The 20,633-nt window shown below is 35.6% G+C and overlaps 2 protein-coding genes across 4 annotated transcripts; both read right to left on the bottom strand.

The window, feature by feature from the left end:
• Positions 1-1,883: 1,883 nt before the first annotated feature.
• On the bottom strand, positions 1,884-10,641 carry LOC103930698. The gene is given in 13 exon segments (XM_048572471.1): positions 1,884-2,440; positions 2,658-2,916; positions 3,010-3,240; positions 4,440-4,561; positions 4,670-4,964; positions 5,090-5,096; positions 6,378-6,624; positions 7,094-7,177; positions 7,180-7,348; positions 7,496-7,636; positions 7,638-7,727; positions 8,286-8,407; positions 8,558-10,641. Coding segments are annotated over 13 exon segments (2,271 nt in total). The 5' UTR covers positions 8,820-10,641; the 3' UTR covers positions 1,884-2,198.
• A 4,813-nt stretch (positions 10,642-15,454) lies between these two features.
• Positions 15,455-18,273, bottom strand: LOC103930679 (ethylene-responsive transcription factor RAP2-12). Of its 3 annotated transcripts, none has more exons than XM_048572460.1 (3): positions 17,868-18,273; positions 15,897-16,840; positions 15,455-15,712 (listed from the first exon to the last, which is right to left on the bottom strand). In XM_048572460.1, exons 1-2 carry the CDS (start codon positions 18,130-18,132, stop codon positions 15,945-15,947), a joined length of 1,161 nt encoding a protein of 386 aa, XP_048428417.1. In that variant the 5' UTR covers positions 18,133-18,273; the 3' UTR covers positions 15,455-15,712; positions 15,897-15,944. The 3 variants fall into 3 exon arrangements, with proteins under 3 accessions (XP_048428417.1, XP_009338319.1, XP_009338318.1); XM_009340044.3 differs by having other exon boundaries at positions 15,455-15,783; positions 17,868-18,272; XM_009340043.3 differs by having other exon boundaries at positions 15,455-16,840; positions 17,868-18,272.
• Positions 18,274-20,633: the final 2,360 nt, after the last annotated feature.

The raw sequence follows: 20,633 nt of genomic DNA on the forward strand, positions 1-20,633 counted from the left end.
ACGAATTGAGTTTTGCAAATAACTATGTTCTCCGATTGACAAGAAGAAACACACCGATTCTGAATTGGGTGGACAAAGAGGAAGAGAACTCTTCAACTATGTATCGAGCGTCTTCTTCGAGGTCATAGACCGTCAATAAATCGCCGCGCCATCGACTGTCAATAAATTATTGATTTCTCAGTTTATTGGTGAATTTCCCATCTTAGTAGGAGCTTTTCAAAGAAGTAGCTTAGTAGCCACATTAGCAGCGCTTGCTGCCCTTGGTTAACTATCTCGTTTTCTCCCGTTATATTCATTATCCTTCCATCAAAGATCCCCGAAAGCTGCTAAAAAACCAAAAAAAAACTAAAACAAAAGGAGCCATCCTTCACGGGCTAAGCCCCTACTCAACAGGATTTTTATTGCATCACCCACCCCGGCTCAGATTCAAGCAATGCAAAGCTCTATGGATCTTCCATAGCCTCCTCGAGAATCTGACCGGGATCTTCGTTTTCCAACATAATAAAACCATCAATATCAGTAATGTAAGCAAGAGACTTTTTGGTAGCGCTGCGAAATGCTTTCTTTATTCCCATGAAGCCATAATCATGATTGACATGTTGGAGAATAGAATTCCATAAATATATAAAAATTTCTAATGCAGGACAAGTCAAGGGTCTCAAGGAGAACAAGAATATACCATGGGAATTACTCAATCAAGGGCAACTGAGCTCGCCCGATGTTGATAATCACGAATTCACTCACACGACTAAGTCAAACACTTGATTAGAAAGAATAACAACTCACTTTGACTGCACAAGACAATTATACTAGTTAGGTTCGAGTAAACCTTTGCCAATTAGTTTTTCCTTGTACCTTTCAATTGACCCATCACAAGTTTAACCTTGTAAACTCTTTTACATGGATCCGACACGTATTTTTTTTTTCCCCTTCTAACTTCGCAATAGTCCATGTCTTATTCTCATCAAGAGCTTGAAACTCCTCCATTGCGTCTCTCCAAACATCTTGCAACCTTGCTTCCTCAGGTTCGGAGATTTTGCAGACTTTTCTTAGAAAAAGTTGAATAAGGATGAGATAAATTTCCATAATCCAATGAATTCTTAATTGGATATTGTGTGGCATGATAGCTCAAACAATCACAATATTTTCTGGTATTCGTCTTTTTCTAGTTGACCTTTCGAACTGATGGTTGAGACGGAGAAGCAGGAAGATTTGATGTTCCTCTTGGAGATGATTCCTATGATTTAAGGGAAGAAAACTTGTTGCCTGTTGCAAGAGTTTAATCATTTGATGGAGGAGACACACCAACAGAATCTAAGAACAAATTCAAAAGAGCTCTCTCTCAGAGCCACGCCCGATTAGGATTTGTTCAATAATACTGGTAGCCTTTTATGTGGAAGAATAAGGAAAGAAGATACACTTGATGACACTTGGATCATGTTTATCTTGATTTTGAGCTTAAACATGGACAAAATTAATGTTGCAAGTGTTATAAGTTGGTAGTTTTATATTTAAGTACTTCTATGAAGGACTTGAACCCAAGAAACTAGACAACCTGTTAATCAAACAAGAACCTCCATTGGCACATTCATCAGATACAACCAAGTAGCAGGTGACCAAACACCAACAAAAATTATAAAATGTTTATAACTATCAGAAGGGGCAATGTTTGAAACCGTCTGAATGGACTACTCAAGGTAGTCCTTGATGAAGAAACGGTTCTTTGTTTGCTTGGAAAATTGGCAATTATTTCACATAAAGTATCACTAGTTGGACTCAAAGGCTTGGTGGTTTTTGAGTGGTTTAGTATATTTAACTCATAAATAACATTATTGCATGTCTCATCACATACAAAAAAGTTACAAAGTTACAATACTAAACAGTAAACACAGATGCGATTACATTATATGTGAGCCAACATTTCTCGTTACATTGTGGGCAAAAATTCATGGCTCGATAAGGTCTAAAAGTAAAAATTGAACTATAAAATAAAATACAAAAAAATTAAAAAATGATTATATTCTAGAGAATTTTAACGAAATATTACCGGTATTGTTCACTTTAACGAAAAACCATATTTCTACAATAAAACGTCAATCATGGTACCATTGACTCCTTGTCGTTAAAACTCAAAAATTTCAAGGTATTTTCATTAGTTTTCCTTATATTATAACATCCAGTTAGAAGATTTAATTTACTTAATACTTAATTTCAAATAGTGTTTTCAAATTGTAAGACACGGTAGAGTTGGGAGTTCCGTTCCAGAATTGGTCGGCAATCTGTTGAAAGATCCTTTCAGTTGGATGACCAGAGTCAAAGTAGACATATTCACTGACATTCTTACACAGGTCATACTCTTTGGTTCCTCTCTTGCCTCCACAGCTATAAATTCCTCGATACGGACCACTTCCACAGCAAGCCACTTTCCCTTCCTCAAAACCTTTGCCAACAATAGCATCCCAAAACAAAAACAACATCACTTAGTTCTTTCTCATAGATTAAGTAATCAAAGAATCTCTAGAATGTATGGTCGAGATTCATAATCTAGAAACAAAGATATATTAGCGTGGCAATTACTCAAAAAAAATCAGTAAAGTTGAAATTTCTAGTAGTGCAAGAGAAAGTTACTCATAAGAAAATCAAGGAAATGTACATACCATATTTAGAGGGGTGATTTATTCTTTCTGTCAGAAACTCATAGATTTGGGAAAGTGAGAATCTGAATCCCTTGAGTTCTCTCTCTAGCTTCTGTAGGAGTTTGGGAAGTAATTTGTTGTGTAGTTTTACGTATGGTGTGATTTTGTCAAAGCAGCCACCACGATTTTGTCCCTCAACAACTGCTCTTGAATATGGTAAACAAGCAAGAGGATCAAGACCAAGAAACCCAAAATTCCTTCCTCCTTCTCTATATATTTCCTGACACATCGACATTAATATTACTTAAAACTTGGCATATATATCAGTGGGAAAATCTCTTGTTTTTCAAGTACGTACTAGCTAGGAATTTACTTTGATCACTGCAGTGATATTTCCTATCACAAGGCCAACAAATTCCTCATGAGGGTGGGGTCCGAGCACACTGGAGTTTTTCTCGAAAGGGAAAATGTAATCGTTGCCTCCGACGTTAAACAAGTAAACAGCTCTTGATAGCAGGGTCTTGGTTTGTTCATCCCCTAGTTTCCGGTTCAACGACTTCCTAACGCTCTTGAAATATGAGAGTTGAGAATGAAGATCTATCACCTGAGGAAGGTTCAGACATCAATTAGTTTCACCTTAAAGGACATGTTTTTTTTTTTTGTTTTTGTCAAAATCTTAGGGACATGTTTGATTATAGTAATGGAGGATGACATATATGTAAATTTAAAGAAGTTAGTTACAATGTTTGAGCCTTTGAGCCCAAATCAAATATGTTCTTGGCAACATTTCTTTATACTAAATTGGTTGTTGACTAGTTACATTTATTTAGGAATGAGGATATTCGAGGTAAAGTAGAAGTAGCCAAATTGAAGGAAAGATGAGAGAAAATCGGTTACGATAGTTTGGACATGTAAAACAAAGGCCTACTGACGCTCTAGTTAGAAGAAGTGGTTATGGGACAGAGGTTTAGGACCGAAAGAGGAGAGGAAGACCTTGGAAGACTTTGGAAAAGACTACAAGAAAAGACTTAGAGTACTTGGATCTAACAGAAGACGTTGTACAAAACCGACTGCAATAGCGTTCTAGGATTCATTAAGCTAACTCCACTTAATGGAAAAAGGCTTTGCTATTGTTGGTTGTTGACTATTACATGCATTCAATGGGTTGTTGACGTAAGTGTTTCTTTGTCAACAACTATTGCTCGTAAGATTAATTTGAACAGATTAATAATAGGCAAGTCTTTAAAGTGATTTGTTTGTATGAGGAGGTGAACTTATCCCTATCCGCCATGAGTAGGTAGCAAGTATAAGCAGTTTTATAATGGGAGGCAGATTGTTTGCCCTCTTTTACCATGCCCTTCCCATCCCTTCCTATTTGTTTGGTCACGATTAAGTCACGTCAACATGTCTTATTATCTCTATAAAAAAATAATATAAAATGTTGATATGACTTAACTGTGATCTTACAATATAGAAATGAATGAGAAGGGCATGGTAATGGGAGGGCAGACAATCTGCCTCCTTTATAATGATGTACAACATTTCTTATATTACATTGGTTGGTATATAAATATATATTATGTACCTCTGGTCAAGGTGCATGGAACCCAAATGTGTAAAAAAATTGTGGTGAGTAATGGTTGACCTAATTCACAATATAGCATATGCCTGTAATTTACATTATAGTATATCTCTGACAAACGTGCGTGACTTTTCTTGTATAGTATATGCTTATAATTATAAAAACCAAATTAGTGAAGTAACCCAATTGAACTCATATGCAAAATGATGTTACATACGTACCAAACCTTGGCTTGTTTCGACCAAAGCACCAGATCCTGCAGATGCAAAGTTTGCACCATATGTAAATTGATCATTACCAGGTTGTAGATACGGTGGGATAAATGGCAACTCTGCATACTCAGCTGTAACAGCAAAATAGATTTATATACTTAACTGTTGATTACATATACTAACAATATTTCACGTTTCCATACGAAAATATTCTCAAAATTGTAAAGTATATATCTTACCAATAAAATCTGAAATTAGTCGACCATCGGAAAATCTTCCGGTTGGGTTCTTGAAGAAGGTTTCACCATATGGCCAGTAATTTGCCCGAAAAGTAGTGTTGATGTAGTTATTATTTCCAGCATCAAAAAATGAATCTCCAAAGAAGAAAACGGGTACAGGTTTTTCAAACCCAAATTGGCCGCGGCTTTGTGCTGTGATGAGAAGGCCGAGGCACATACAAAAGACAAGGACACAAGAGACTTGGAAGCTTGTATTTGCCATATTAATTTGTTTGCTAGATAATTCGAATGTTTGCTAGATAATTCGAATGTTCAACTTTCATGATTATATAGCTATTTATAGGGGGCAATTCACCGTGACCTTATGTGTTTTGGTCAGCTGATCAGTGACCTATCAATTTATGCATAAAAACCAATGACTTGGTCTCTAGAAAAAATCAAACAATCGATCAAAATTCCAAATTAAAACAATCCAGAAGGAAAGGTACGTAAGCAAACAACATTTCCCTTCATTCTCTCATCTCGAACATTATAAACATATTTGTTTTCATTTTATATGTTACGCGCTCATTTTCATGACAACTAATTTTAGAACAACTTCCAATATTTGGTTCCTGTCGGGAACTTCAAATAAATATAATATAGTAATTTGCTTTAAATAAAGTGTATAAATGAACAATTCATCACGAATATTTTACTTGGTACTCACACCATCGATTTGTTCTATACATTTGGATGACTAAATGGTTTCTGATTTAAAAGATCTTTTGTTTGGATAATCTTCAAATGAAGATCAAGAAAAACTTATAACATGAAGATACGTTTTTTGTAAGGGATATGTGCATTTTTTTGTGGAAGGATCCAACTATTATTTTTTATATATGAAATTGGGTGCGTATAGCCGGACAGAAGCATCTAACTACTCTTTGACAAATCTAAAATGACTTTTTCTTATGATTAGTTTGACATATGGATTTTTAGAAACATATGCGTCACGTCTGAACATTTAAATTTGGTTATCTGTGGTGAAGATGTGACATCCAAAGATTTTGAAGAAAGAATACATACACAAAGACTTGCATAACGAAAACCGTGTACCAGATATAACCTAAAATTTGGCCGTAAAGGCCTTTACCATTCCGATTATAGTTCTTCCAGAAGCAAAGACTTATTTGTTGTTCGCCTGCGTTGCTTAACCGAAGTACCAAAAGATTCATGAGTGGTGTCAAATTATTACCGCTTGATTCATTCTTCATCAAATTGAAAATTTTGTGACCTGGCCTTATCTTTGGGCATGTTTATTAACAGTTTCGGGAATATGAGTTATATGGTTTGATTGGAGAATGATACCTAAATTGTTCACGTATGGGATAAACATATTGTAGACATCGAAATTTGGAATTTTTCGTGTTCACAAATATTTTTTACGATATCTCATTAAACATTGAGAATGAAACACATATACTCAACGTGGGACTGACTTCTTTATCAATTCTAAAAATAAGACTCATACCTTACAATATCATTTTTCGTAAGTAAATTTATCATTCATTTACTGACATTATAGCGTAGAGGAATCATAAAATATTTTTTTTTAATGTATAACCAAAGATTGAAAATTTGAAGTTTCCAAGGCACATGTTACCTCAAATTAATAGTTAATGTGTCCAATTTGGGCTGCATGTTACATTTGATGCAAAAGACTTACAAGTCTTGGAAGAGATCCTTGAGACTGTAATGACTTGTCGTGGACTTGGAGTTCAATGGCCGGCCACTCCACATTTCATTAGCAAATTGCTTGTAGACCTTTTCAGTGAGATGCAAAGAGTCCCAGAACACATATTCATTTGGATCCTCACACAACTCAAACTTCTTCACTGTTCTTTTCCCTCCACAGCTAAATACTCCTCTAAACTGACCTGTTCCGCAACATGCTGTTTTCCCTTCCTTAAAACCTTAATTTCATCACACACAATTACACAATTCAATATCTACTTGTAACTTGTAATGTATTACACATTTGTAAGCAAATACATTTGCATAAAAGATACGGAATATGATTATGTTTTTGTGCTTAGACGTTATGTCTAGATTTGGACTGTCACTATTGTTTTTTAGATACATTGGCGGTTTTAAACCCGTCCATAACATACTGCTACCTATCACCCTGCCCACCCTCCGCAATAGGCTACCGCAGTGGCTTCAGCCCTCTTTAGCAACAGAACAAATTGCACATAAATAGTGAAATGGGTGTGCTCATCAAGTTATCGGGTGCATTTAGTAACCCCATATAAGAAGTTCCCAACGTGTTGTGTTGAGCTTGTTGGTTCGCGTGTAAGGGACAAGGGCAAGCCAGTTCGGCATAATGTTTACCTAAGCACGGAATTAAGACAACTAATTTGCTTGTGTGCGTTAAGTACGTACCATATTTAGAGGGATGCCTGATTCTCTGTCTAAGATTGCTGTTTAAGTCGTAGAGTGAATATTTGAAACCCTCCAACTGGTTCCAAGTTGAATGAGGAGTTCGGAGAGAGCTTTGTTATGTAATTTGGCAAGTGACGAAACCTCCTTTAAGCAGCTACCATTATTTTCAGGCTTGATTATTCTGACCCCCGGAAGACAACCCGAGTCCAGCAAATTGATGAACCCAAATTTCCTCCCCCCTCCTGAATAAATTTCCTGCCAATTTTACACCCAATCAAACCATATAAAAAATTTCAGACTCGTTTGATTAGATAGAGTCAGGTCAAATATAAAATATGTGTTTTTGACCGACAATTTCAAAACATAACATTTCAGACTCTGTGTAAATTGTTTAATGCATACTTGGATGACGCTCGTCAAGTTGCCGATAACCATTTCGACGTATCGTGAGTGAGAGTAGGACTTTAACATGGGAGAGTTGGTTAGGAAAGGGCTTATGTAATCGTTGGTTCCAATGTTGAACAAGTAGATGCCTCTTGAAATGTGTCACTTTGGCTTCAACATCACCTAACTTGTGTCTGAACCAGGTCTCTACCTTCTTGTAATACTTCAGTTGTGTTTTAAGGTTAATGACCTGAAATAAGACGGAATATGAAGGTTCCATAACTATTTAGCTGCAATTTGTGAGTGACAAGTAGATGTAACATTCATGAATGTTTTCCATATTCAGAAAAACCTAAATACCCCCTTACCCCACCACCCCCAAATTTTGAGGCCTACACTTATCTTACTGTGGTCCCAGCCTCTCTCTCTCACACTTACCCCAATCTAAGTTCCCACACAAGAATTTCTACCGTGAGGGTTTATATGATATGGGTTAATAACTCACCAACATTTAAATATTACGTGTCGTTTTACTATTGATTTTTTACGCTATTTATGTCAAATAACGAGGCAATATATAAAACCATTACACCTAATTTTCTCAATTTTCTTGTTTTTTTTTTTTAACAACGTATACAAGCTAAACATTTAGTGCTTCACCTTACCAAATAATTGGGAAACATCATGAATGTCACCAAGTGATATATGTTTCATTTCCTCACCTAATGCAGCAGAGTAATATGCTTACCAAATTGTATTAATAGCTGGCCATATCATAATATCACTCTCAAATGTAAAGAATACATACCTCGCCTTGAAAAGTCTCCACCAGAGCTCCAGCTCCGGCAGATGCGAAATTCGCGCCACCATAATATTGGCGAAATCCCGGTTGAAGAAAGGGTGGAACAAATGGCAGGTGAGCGTACTCAGCTGCAAAGTATATTGGATAAGATACAAATTAGATTAGATCACGATAAAGTATAAGCAGACAAAAAAAATCTTGTATTGGGTTAGCTAGCTAGCTAACAAAAGTGGACATGTACACCAAGGACGACATTATAAAAGATTTGTAAATCTTACCAATAAAGTCTGACATCAAACGTCCGTCGGAGAATCTTCCAGTTGGGAACTTGAAGTAGGTTTCTCCATATGGCCAGAAATTTGCTTGGTCGAGAGTTGTAGTGTTGATGTAGTTGTTGTTGCCAGAATCTAAGTAAGAGTCTCCGAAGATGAACAAGGCAACTTGTTTTTTTGCAGGCCAGGATTTGCTTCCAAAACAAGTTGAGATCAGTAGTGCTGCATGAAGAAACAAAACGACGGAGACAGACCTTTGCTTTTCCATGGCTGATAATTCAGTTCTTGAAGTTATATCAATGTCAAACAAATATAGAAACTTTGTTTCTATTTAGTTTGAAATTAGATGACTATATATAAATCATGGGAATTAATACATCTGGGTGATGAATAAGAAAAGGCTTCTCGCCGACACGAGTTGCAGAAGTCAAAATAAATTTGAGAAATTGAAAATATTTGTCCAAAAACTAAAGAAAAACGTGGCTCAGAACTAATTCTAGGCGTTGAACTTTGAACAGATATTGTTTTTTTTTTTTTTGATATATTTTGGGTAATGCTAGATAAACCATATTCTTAAACTACATTTTGTAAATCACATGACGTGGTTGTTGATGGTTGACCTTCTTTTAAAAAAAAAAAAAATTAATTATGAAGTCTTACTTTATTGCAACATCATATGGTTTAAAAAAAAAAAAAATTGAAAAGATAATCTCCCTAACAGTTTTCTTATATTTTCTATGCGATTTAAAATTTTCAGCCAGCAATGCCCAAATAAAAAAAGAGTTATGGATTATTTTCTTGTTGGATTGTGTTGGCGCGAGTCAGGCATTTCCTTGATTGTAATCATTTATTGTAATTTCCTTATTAGTTGGGATTTCTTTGGAACCCTAGTGAACTATGTAGTTTGTATATATATTGCCTCATTGAGAGAAGAATACATACACCAATCCAGACCCTAATATTCTACTTCAATTTCATCTTAGTCTTAGAACAAGTTTTTGCCTGTCTCAATTCCCGAAAAACCCTCTTGCCTGTCTCAATTCTACTACAATTTTATTTGTCCCAACGTAAGTATTTGCTAGATTTGCTCTTCGAAACTAGTATGTTAGCGTGTAAGTCTGCAAAAACTCCCATATTTTCAGAATCATCATCTAGCTATATATCCAGAACAAATTCCAATGGATAAAGGGAGATAACAAAGGTTGGTTGGTCGGTTGGTTTATTTGTCTCTTACTTATTGTGATATTGCATATGTTGTGAAGATCATATGGTGGCTGTGATGAGGATTTTGATTACTTGAAGTCTTCGCCTGGAAGAGGTTTAATTTTCTTGAAGAATAGACATTTGGAGATTAAAGGGTACACTTATGCCGATTGGGTTGGTAACATAATTGATTAGTGTTCGATGTTTGAATGATTTTTTTTTTTTTTTTTTTTTTAACTTTTGTTGGTGGAATCTAGTTACTTGGTGTAGTAAGAAGCATAATGTCGATCTCCTGCAGAGGCTAAGTTCAGGGGATGGCTCATGGTATTTTGAGCTTTTGTGAATTCAGATTTTGCTCACCAAAATTGATTATAAACTAAAGGAACTTTATTGTGATAATAAAGCAGCTTGGGAGATTGCCAATAATTCAATTCAACCTGACCGTAGAAAAATGTTGAAGTGGATTGACATTTTTATCAAGGAGAAGTTGGAAATCAAGATTGTCGATTTTTCATATGTAAGATTAGAGATGTCGTTTGCAAATGTGTTAACATGCGGTGTCCACAAAGGTTTTTAATGACTCACCTTGACAAGTTTGGCTAAAAACATATCTATACACCACTCTAGATGGAGTGTAGGTGTGAGTCAAGAATTTCTTATTGTAATTTTTATTATACTTTCTTTGTTGTTGGGGATTCCTTTATAATCCTAGTCAACTATGTAATTCGTACAATTAGTGCCTCCTTGAAAGAAGAATACATATAACAATTCAAACCCTAATATTCTGCTATAATTTTATCAAATTGCGGGTATGAATGTGTTGAGTTGTACTTTTTGTCCCATACAGATTCTAGAAGTCTGTTGCTCTTTATGGAAAATATGTTAGAAACCTTTCCCAGAAAAAAAAAAAAAACAAAAGAAAAAAAAATCAAGCTTTGATTCTAAGCAATCATGGGTGATTACTAGTGTTAGATTGCTACAATCCTCTCGCTTATATATGGAGACGCATAAATATAGACATGTGGATAGAGTCGATAGACTGCAAAGAGACAAGTATATAAGTACAACCAAATTGTATTATGGTCCAAAAAAACTTTACCAAAGTTAAAGAATTAGCGAACAATATATACCAAACTTTTACTAATCTTTCTTTCATATTATGTATCATTGAATAGTTCAAAAAATTAACAATTAGATCTTGCATATAGAAATTTAATAAATCTTTACAACAATTAAATTTTATATAAATTTCATGTTACTAAGTGAGATGTAGCATTATGAACTAAACCAACTTTCGCATGTAGAGCCATATGTATAATATGTGGTTTGCATGGTTTCAGAGAAGTTAAGCGATATTAGGTAAATGACCATATATATCCTTGACCATGACATAAATTTTCTATAATTTTTAGCATAAGGGGCCGGGATGTGTTAAACTTACACGTGCCCCTGTTACCTTTTTGAGATAAATTGTAATGAGAATCTTGCGTGTCATCAAATGAATGAATGCCACGAAGTTTTATTTATTCATTTATTTATTTATTTATTTTTATAACAAATGATAGGGTTAACTTGTTAATTGTTAAAAAGAGACATCGGTGCTAATTAAACTTGTACTATAATATATAAATATAATTATTTTTATCATTGTAATAAAGCGTCATCTATAATCAACATGAAGTAATTAAACTGCCTAATTTTTATGAGGTGAGAGGAAAAGAAACTAAAAGTCCGCATATAAATTTGACTGTTGACCTCAAAAAAATTAAAAATCATTGGCCTAATATATAAATTATGATTCAATTTTTAGTTTGGAATAAAAAACTGAGTGATTGGTAGATCAGATTGTTCTAAGATCAAGTCTTCGATTGTATTTATTTTAACTGCTATATTAAATATAATATAAAATTTAGGGCATGTATTTAAATAAATCACACACATGTACATTTGACTTTGAGTTAAAAAGAATCATAATAAATAAATAAATAAAAATACATTTTACACGTATATAGAATTCCCACATGCATGACCCCAAGTATCTCTAAACAGTTGGTCAAAAGTCTGCTTAATTTAAAATTGTGACCCTGATCTCGGTTTCCTAATTCACCTTGTTGTATATAATCAGTAAGCAAGCTAGGTAGCTACCTACTATCATTTGGTTGTTTATGTAAAGATGCGCCCCAATATCATAGCATCTAATTACAAATGTGGGTTTTCACAGATGGAGGAGGACCTAATCATCTTGCGTTTTGGCAAAAGGCAAATAACCAGAGAGGAGTGAGATTTTGAGATTTTCACCCCAAAATCAATTTGGGTATTAGCTAATAATGTAAAATATGCATGATTAATTGTTGAATATTTTCTTGGCCCAAACAAAAAGTTGAATATCTTCATGCTGAACAATGTTCTTTTGTCGTAATGCGTGAATTTTAATTTATAGTTGTCCGTTGTAAGATTATTTATCTAACAACATAGGTTTGCAAATGAACATTACTCTTTTGAAGATTATGCATCCATAAGAAATATTCAAATTTCATAAAGTAGGCATCAATGTCTCCAAAGGGACAAGAAACAAAGGTGAATTTGCCATGTGAGTTTTGCTAAAAGCCAGCCACAGAAGAATGAGTACGTATTACCAAATTGGTGAACAAACCCATCAAACAACATCAATCTCGGTCTTTGATTGGTTTTAAAAAATAGTTGATTAGGTTAGGTGATCTCTATGTTTGAGAAGGACCAAATGATGGAAAGACCATAGAATGAGATGATGCAGTTTGATGGGACATGTGAATGCTTACCAAACCCACATAGGCAAAGGTCCAACAACATATACAGTAAATCAGGTAGTGCTATTCACACACATCTTTTTACCTTTTACAGATCTTATTAATTTTTATCCATTATCTTCTGTAATTCATTTGGATTCGATGGTCGAAAATTGAGAGAGGTCTATTAGAGATAAAAATAGGTATGTAGATAACACCATCGTAAACGAATTAATGTCAAACTCAATAGGAATATTCCTACCTGTTTGTGCAAGCAATTTGTATTCAAACTAGTTCTGATTGATTCTAATGATACTACTCTTCCAAATATTAAAAGATGATTCAAATTCGAATTTACGAACGATTGAACAAAAAAACACAATTTGGTGCACATAAAAATCATTCCAAATTTTACAAAGGTAAAGAAACCATGTCATTGTTGGAGAATACGATTTCATATCAGTCATATGATAATAATATACAATTAATATACGAGAGTTTCCATCCTTAATATTACCGACATTTTTATGATAAAACTCTACCCCTATTAATCTGTGCATGTGGTAGTTAATAAATTAAAGATAATATCAGGGAGAATAATTTGACAGTCATATCATCGGGGAGGAGAAACAGTAGGATCTTTTGAGAGAATATGCACGGCACAGTTTTCGGAAACATAAATTGTCCGATTTTTTATTTTTTGTGAAACATCCATGGAAGATCATCATGTTAGCCTAGGCTAATTGACTGCACTATTATGTGTTTGTTTTAGGATTGTTAAATGGTACTACTTGTACATGAAGGAGGAATTTGGTGTCTTTCTTTTGCCTCCCTTCTTTGGTCAAATACCATGGCTCCAAACATTTTCCTCCCCACCAAACAGTGTATAGGAAAGATCATCTATGTTGGAGCAGGATTTCTTACAAAAAGAAATGCTTTCACAGGTTACCGACAAGGTTCTTATAGGTCATGTATGAGCTTCTCGAATGTGAATTTAAAGAAGGAAAAGAGGAGGGTCGGTTTTACTTGCAAAAAGCACTCTAACGCTCAAGTTAGTGTTTGCAGAATAGCTTACGTCAATAAGAGGTCATGTTTTCTTACCTTTACTTAAGTTGATTGATTGCTTATATAGTGATGATCCGTTTCACCTTTTCCCTCCCCATGGGAAATGGAGAGATAAACATGTAGTCGAACAATGCCTTATTCCACACTCAGCATTAGCTTGACCCGCACTTCATGCGTGAGTGGTAACATTGGTTACGTGATTCAAAGATAATCATTTTTCCTTGGGTTTCTGTCCTTAGCCCATCAATCTTTAATAGTCTCAACATTTTTAGCCTCCCAGTCCCGCTAGTTAGGGTTAGGGTAGAATTTTGAAATCCACCAAATCTCAATGTAGCGAAAATCTTGAGCATCACTAGAATATATCCCTAGCTAAGTGTCTCACTAGTGAGCTCACTTATCAGTATACGAAGATTAACTTGGTCCCGTGATAAGTGAGACATTCAAATGGGAATGTATAAGATAAAATCTCTCGTAAATGCGATATTAAATCAGTATGTAGTTAATCCGATTACGTGATAAATAAGATACTCACATAAGAATGTATCCCGATGATAAGGTCGAATCTCCTGCATGGAACATTGGGACAATCTTTCTCTTCAATTAATGTTTATTTGATATGAGATTGTGATAGTTCTGGAACACTCATAGGGTTACGTGAATTGCACTTAGTTTATCATCAAAGCTTCACAGGGCAAATGAGGTAGGTGTGTTAGGTTCACCTTCCCTTGTATTCTAACAAGTAGAAAACCCCCTAAACATCCCTTATTACAATAACACTAATTCAAACCCACATATTTGTGGTGAAAATTCAAATCACAAGCAGCCCCCATTGTTCCCTCCACCTAATCCCCATTGGTCCTTGCCCTGGTTGTAAGTTTTTCTGCACAGAAACATGTGAGTAATGGCTAAAGTCGCCCTTGTGAGCACAGGAGCAAGGTGCTGCAGTGATGCTTCTGTTCTGCCATGCTTTTGCTTCCACGTCCTTTAGCAAATGAGAGAACGAGAACAATCACAGCTGCCCATGCAATAAGGACCCTCCCTTCCCCGGTACCCTATGGATTTGTCTATTTCTTTGCAGCTGATGCATGAGGCAGGCTGAGGGTCCAGCGTCAGGGGCACGTTTTGGGGCTGAAGAGCCGAGCAAAATCTTGTGTGTAACCGTCTCATTATCTCCTCAATATCTCTAATCATGTGAATGGTCGCATGACGAGAGGGAGGAGAGAAAGGTAATGAATCAGTTACAACAAAGAGAGGGAGGTAATCAAACAGTGAAAAACTAACGTGATGAGAGAAATAACGGAAAGGAAAGTAATGAAAGAATGACATAGCTCACGTGACGAGAAAGACAAATAAAATGAAGTAACGAAACGGTTGGACCCGACTACACTACAAACTACGTGCCAAAGGCATCGCCACGTGTCGGTCAATTTAACCATCACGACAGAGAAACAAGTGGCAGACACGCCCAGCAGAGTGACAGCACCCTTCACATGGCTGATGCATATGTTAAAGCATAAACCTGGACGGTACAACCAATTCCATGCCACTTGCAATAAGCTAGTGTCATCTGCGCCAGATACATCATGCATCTTTGAAAAACACGACCTGTAATTATCAATAAAAATGGCCTGCCCTTCTGGTAATTCCGTCAACCTCCAAGGGTCAGATATGTCATACAGATCTCTCTCTCTCTCTCTCTCTCTCTCTCTCCCCCCAAACACCAAGTCAATTATACATTGAACCAAATACCAAGGCTTACGGATCTCTCTCTCTCTCTCTCTCTCTCTCTCTCTCTCTCTCTCCAAACACCAAGTCAATAATAAATTGAACCAAACACCAAGGCTAGCGAGCAATGCAAAATCTGACGGCCTCTTGTAAAATGAAAGACCTGAATAAATTTAAACGAGTACAGAATTATGAGGTTTCGGTATTCCATCATAGCTCACACATTTTCATCAATACAAACATCAAAGTTCAGAAACCAGAAGTTCAAGCTCTATGGAGGTGAAAGTAAACCTAATACCCGCACGCTCTCCATACGACATTAACTACGGCTTATAATACTCCCCGTACAAGCCTTATTCATGTTCAACAGCCTACACAGTTGCACTCCAACCCGAAACACATCCTGCAAGAACAAGTACAAGCCTTATTCATGTTCAACAGCCTACACAGTTGCACTCCAACCCGAAACACATCCTGCAAGAACAAGTACAAGAAACCGAGAACTCTTTCTGGATAAAATGGGACGGAACACGAGACCAATAATGAAACAATGTAGAAGCTGACAGAGGACTGAAAAACTCACTAACATGTAGCTTTATTTACATAAACTAGAAAGGTGGGGAAAGGTTCATCGCTTAAAAAGCTTCCCCAACAATTGCGGGCAGATCATCAAAGCTCCAAAGGTCCACTGGATTACCACCATCCTGAGTTGCATCACCGTTGAGGAACGCGTCCACTGAAGCATCCCAGCTCCCATCAAGATATGGGATCTGAAAGTACTTCATCTCAAAAGCTGAGAGCTCATCAGACAGTGTCTTTCCCGAATTATCCTCGGGAGGCACCAGATCCTCTGAGTTAGGCTTCATCTTCTTTGTTGGGTTAGAATCCTCCAGAAACAGTGAGTTATCACTTTCTTCCATAACAGATGAAAGAACGGATGAGATTTCTGGAGTCTTCGAGCCTTGTTCTCCCCAGCCAAAGTCAGAACAATCAAAGGAGTTGCTTCCCTGATCGGAACTGAAATAAAAAGGGGCATTTTCTAATGAAACGGAGGATTTCAGTGCAACATCTTCATTGGCAGGGAAGGTGGACATGTATCCAAAGTTATTCATTGTTGGCTTTTCATCCAGAAAACTCAGAGCATTGTAGTAGTCCTCACTTGAGTCGTTCACAAAATTGAAGTTCTGGTTCAGATTTGACTGAGTGCCAGTCAAGTTTGTCTTGGCTATCAATTTCTGAGGATTTTCCTTGATGGAACGCTTTGCAGAAGCACGAGGAGTTTCTTCAGGGAAATTAACCTTCGCTTTCTTCCCGCGAATTCTACGTGCCTCGGCATCATACGCCCTTGCAGCTTCTTCTGCAGTGTTGAATGTTCCAAGCCAAACCCGAACCCCTTTCCTTGGGTCTCGGATCTCTGCAGCCCACTTACCCCATGGGCGCTGGCGAATTCCCCTGTACTGGTTCTTCCTTTTTCTCTTTGCAGATTTCTCAGCTTGCCCATTGAACTCCACAGATTTCACAGCGGTAGAACCTTCAAGATTGAAAAGAGAGAAAATATTAAGCCAAAGCAATAAGATGCATCAAGAAAACATCACAAATCTGTTTACATGTAAATTGGATTTTAAAAAATGATGAGTAGCCTTTAAAATATGGTGAGAAAAACTAACAGGAAATTAACATAAACATAAAGCTGAGTTCGATACCACAATAGTCTACAACGAGCTGCATAGTATCAAGTTTTATAGCATAATAATTTATCAAATAGCAGAAACTCGTAGATGTGATCTCTAAAATATCCGAAAGACACGGAACCAAAAACTTTGATCTCCATGTCGTTACAAGCATGATCATCACACGAGATAGGTAGCAAATTAAAGAACATATTAAGAAACAAGCAGATGTTAACACAAAAATTATGTTGAAGAAAAAAAATTATTATTATTGATCAATAAATTCATATTCTCAACTTGCTTGGAAATTTCATTTCGCTCTGGATCTGAGCTTGGTCTTTCATAAATTACAATGAATCCATTATTACCATAGAGAAAACTATCAAAGTTTTATAAACTTTCAATAAAAATTAATTAAAGAACAATGAAAAACTAGATTGATGATTCCAAAATTAATTAAGAATTTACAGAGGAAACTCCTACAATATTAAATCAATATCGCAAATTCCTCAGATTAAAACACACAAGAACTTACGAATTTACCAAGATCTTTCTACCCACTTCAACAAATTCCTCAGATTAAAACACACAAGAACTAAAACAAGTTACTTCTAAAGTGATCATCCCAACAATCAAATCAATATCGCGCACACATATAATTAATAAGCAAGATTAAAACTTTATAATTTATCTAAGAAAAAGAGGTCACCCAGAATATCTATTCAATCTAAAGCCACAAAATTTCCAAGTAGATAAAATAAAGCAACAATTACAATTTACAAATAACCATTCTAACTTAAATCCACTCCTTAAATAAATAAATGAAAACAAATACATGCATATACAGACACAAATACAACAAAAGGGAAGAAAATAGGAGATTTTTACCACGAGCAGAAGAGGGCTTTCCGGCAGAGAAAGCAGAGGGCTTGGAATCAACCATTTCATCGTCCTCGTCCACATCGGACTCGTCCTTGAACTCCTGGAAATCAGCCTCGAAGTCGTCGTCCAAGTCAACGATTTCGGACCTCAGAGGCTTCGAGAGCCGCTTCCCAGAACTGGGGTTTTTTAGATCGGGCCAGAGGTAGTCGGCGGTGAGCCGGCGGGACCGCACCGGCGCTATGAAATCGGAAATAATAGCACCTCCACACATTTTGCTGTTTCACAGTGGACTTGCAGCTGAAAAGGGTGTCGGAAAAGATCAAAAAGTTGGGATTTTTCACGGAAAACAGTTTGATTCAACTGGTTTTAGTGCTTTGGAAGGAAGAGAATCGAGAGAGAGAGAGATAGAAAAGCTTTCGTTATTTCTGCTGAATGAAATGAGGGGTTCAAGGTTTTATATATATTTTATCTTGCGGGAAATGGCCAACTACAGTGATGGTTTTACCATTTTGCCCTTGGTTAAGTCGGAGATTTGCAGATACCGCTACTTTTGTTGGTTGCCCAGAATGCCCTTCTGTGGTGGTTGAATTTACTGCTTTCTTTTTTTTTTTTTTTGGGAGGACGAATTTACTGCTTTCTTTGGCCGACCAAGAAAATACAAAAAGAAGAAACAAAAGAGGCAGATGAACTATTGAGATTTATGATGAATTGCAGGTTATGAAGATGACAAAAATGATTATAATTAATGGTGTATTATTTTCCTTTGTGATGTGCCTCCTGTGGGAGTGTATGCGTTGTTCACGTACGTATGCGTTTGTATTAGTCATTGACACGTATTTTTTATCGAACGCATAATTTCGGCGTTGTACTAATTAAGCTAATAGGATAAAACAATTTCATAAGAAGTATTTAATTCGTTCGTAAAGATTGAAAAATGATTTCATTTTATGACATTTACTCACATTCAACTTGTGGTATCTTCAAGTATATTCAGTCACATTCAACTACATTAATAAATGTACTAGGTAATTATAAATCATTAAATAATCATTTATTTTATGACCTGACGTCACAAGTTGTAGCTAATCACTTGTGTGATTATCCTACCGTACATTTTCAAAATGAACTTATCCTAATTGCATGAGTTATGTGTACATAATTTCGAAATAAACTGAAAGTTTTTATTTAATGTCAATAATTTGCACGCCATTGTATATGAATTGATAACCCTTATTAGTCACATACCTAAATCATCGTTTAAAGTTATTCATAAGAGAGAGTAAACGACAGATAATAATATGCACAAAAAGTAGATACAAAGAAATGGAATGCGTATTCTTTATTTGTTACTTGATATTTAGAGGTAATGAAGGATTAGGGTTGAAGCTCTTATATGTAGTAGGTGTGAGTGTATCTTGACTCTTAAGAATGTGCTAATGAGAGCACAAATGATGCTTTCACAGAAAGCTGGGTTGCTAATTCATATTAGTGGTTAGGAAGTATTGACAAATTAAAATTTGGCCTTTAAGAACCTCAGATGCTGTCACACCTACCGTGGACTGTGGAGGAATTTGAGCATTCTGTATATATATAAAAAAATAAAAGAAAATAAAAAAAAAAATTTTAAGAAATTGCGGCAATAGTTCCTCAATTTTAGTTCATTGTAGAATGAGAATTTTGAAGTGCCAATAATAATGCCCATTTTATTTTTAATTTTGGATGATAATAAAAGATTGGTTGAAAGTATTTGGAAATATTAAAATGTGATGTAAGGTGGAAGAATATAGTTAGATATTTATATAAAAAATTATTATTATTTTATATTTTTGTGTTTTTAATTAATTTTTATGATTTTTTTTTAATTTGTAATTGTAGTTGATGTCAGTCTTGTGTCACATGGCCTAGGACTATGTTAGCTGATTTTAGCCTAAGCTCCTCCAGAGTCCAATGTAATGGAATGGGGCGAAGGAGTTTTGGGGGATTTAATCCCCTATCCCCTAGGGAATTTGAGAGGTGTGGAAGGTTATATATGGCGTATTTTGATCTAGTTTCAAAATTTTGAGCTACTGTGGGATTTAGTTCAGTTTCTCTATATTTTTTTTAATTTTATTTAATTAAAATTTGAGCTGTTGTTAAATTTAGTCTAATTTTTCTATTATATTCATGCATAGGGATGGTAAAATGCTCATGTGTTTGGGTAACCGCAGTTAGCCGTTCATTTAAAGTTTACGGTTACGGTTATATGAAACCGTTTAGACAAACAAGCGGTTATGAGTACAACCGTTTATTCGTGAAATTTAAATGGACTGCTATAGGTATTACCCACGGTTATAACGGGTATCCATCAGTTATAGGTATTACTCACAGTTATAACTGATATCTATCAATTATAAGTATTGCCCATAATTATAACAGATATCCATTTATCTATTTAATTTAATATATGTCTTACTCAATGTTACCATAAGCAAGTATGGGGATTTACACATTCAAATTTCAACAACACTCAGCACAGACGGTGCAGAGTTTCAGAAGCTGTTGGTCATAGGTGAGCAAGCTGATGCCCCATCTGAAGATCGAAATCTGACTGCTCAGACTCGGTCGGCAAGGGCTATTTTAAGGGGTGATGCTCAATCTATTATTTCAATATCGTTGGTAAATTATTATTTCAATTATTACAATTGTATGAAAATTTAAATGATTAAAATAAAAAAATATATATTAATATGTATTTATAATGGTGTTTAATTGTCAGAAAACAAAAATTATGAC

Source organism: the organism of the source record quoted next, unplaced genomic scaffold (genome assembly GCF_019419815.1).
Source record: "Pyrus x bretschneideri cultivar Hongxiangsu unplaced genomic scaffold, Pyrus_bretschneideri_v1 Contig61, whole genome shotgun sequence".
Lineage (NCBI taxonomy): Eukaryota > Viridiplantae > Streptophyta > Magnoliopsida > Rosales > Rosaceae > Pyrus > Pyrus x bretschneideri.

Excerpts from the sequence above, each read along its gene's own strand:
- LOC103930679 (XM_048572460.1), bottom strand. The coding sequence starts at position 18,132 with ATGTGTGGAGGTGCTATTATTTCCGATTTCATAGCGCCGGTGCGGTCC. Across the intron at positions 16,841-17,867 it reads AAAGCCCTCTTCTGCTCGTG|GTTCTACCGCTGTGAAATCT; the intron begins GTAAAAATCTCC and ends TCAATCTTGAAG.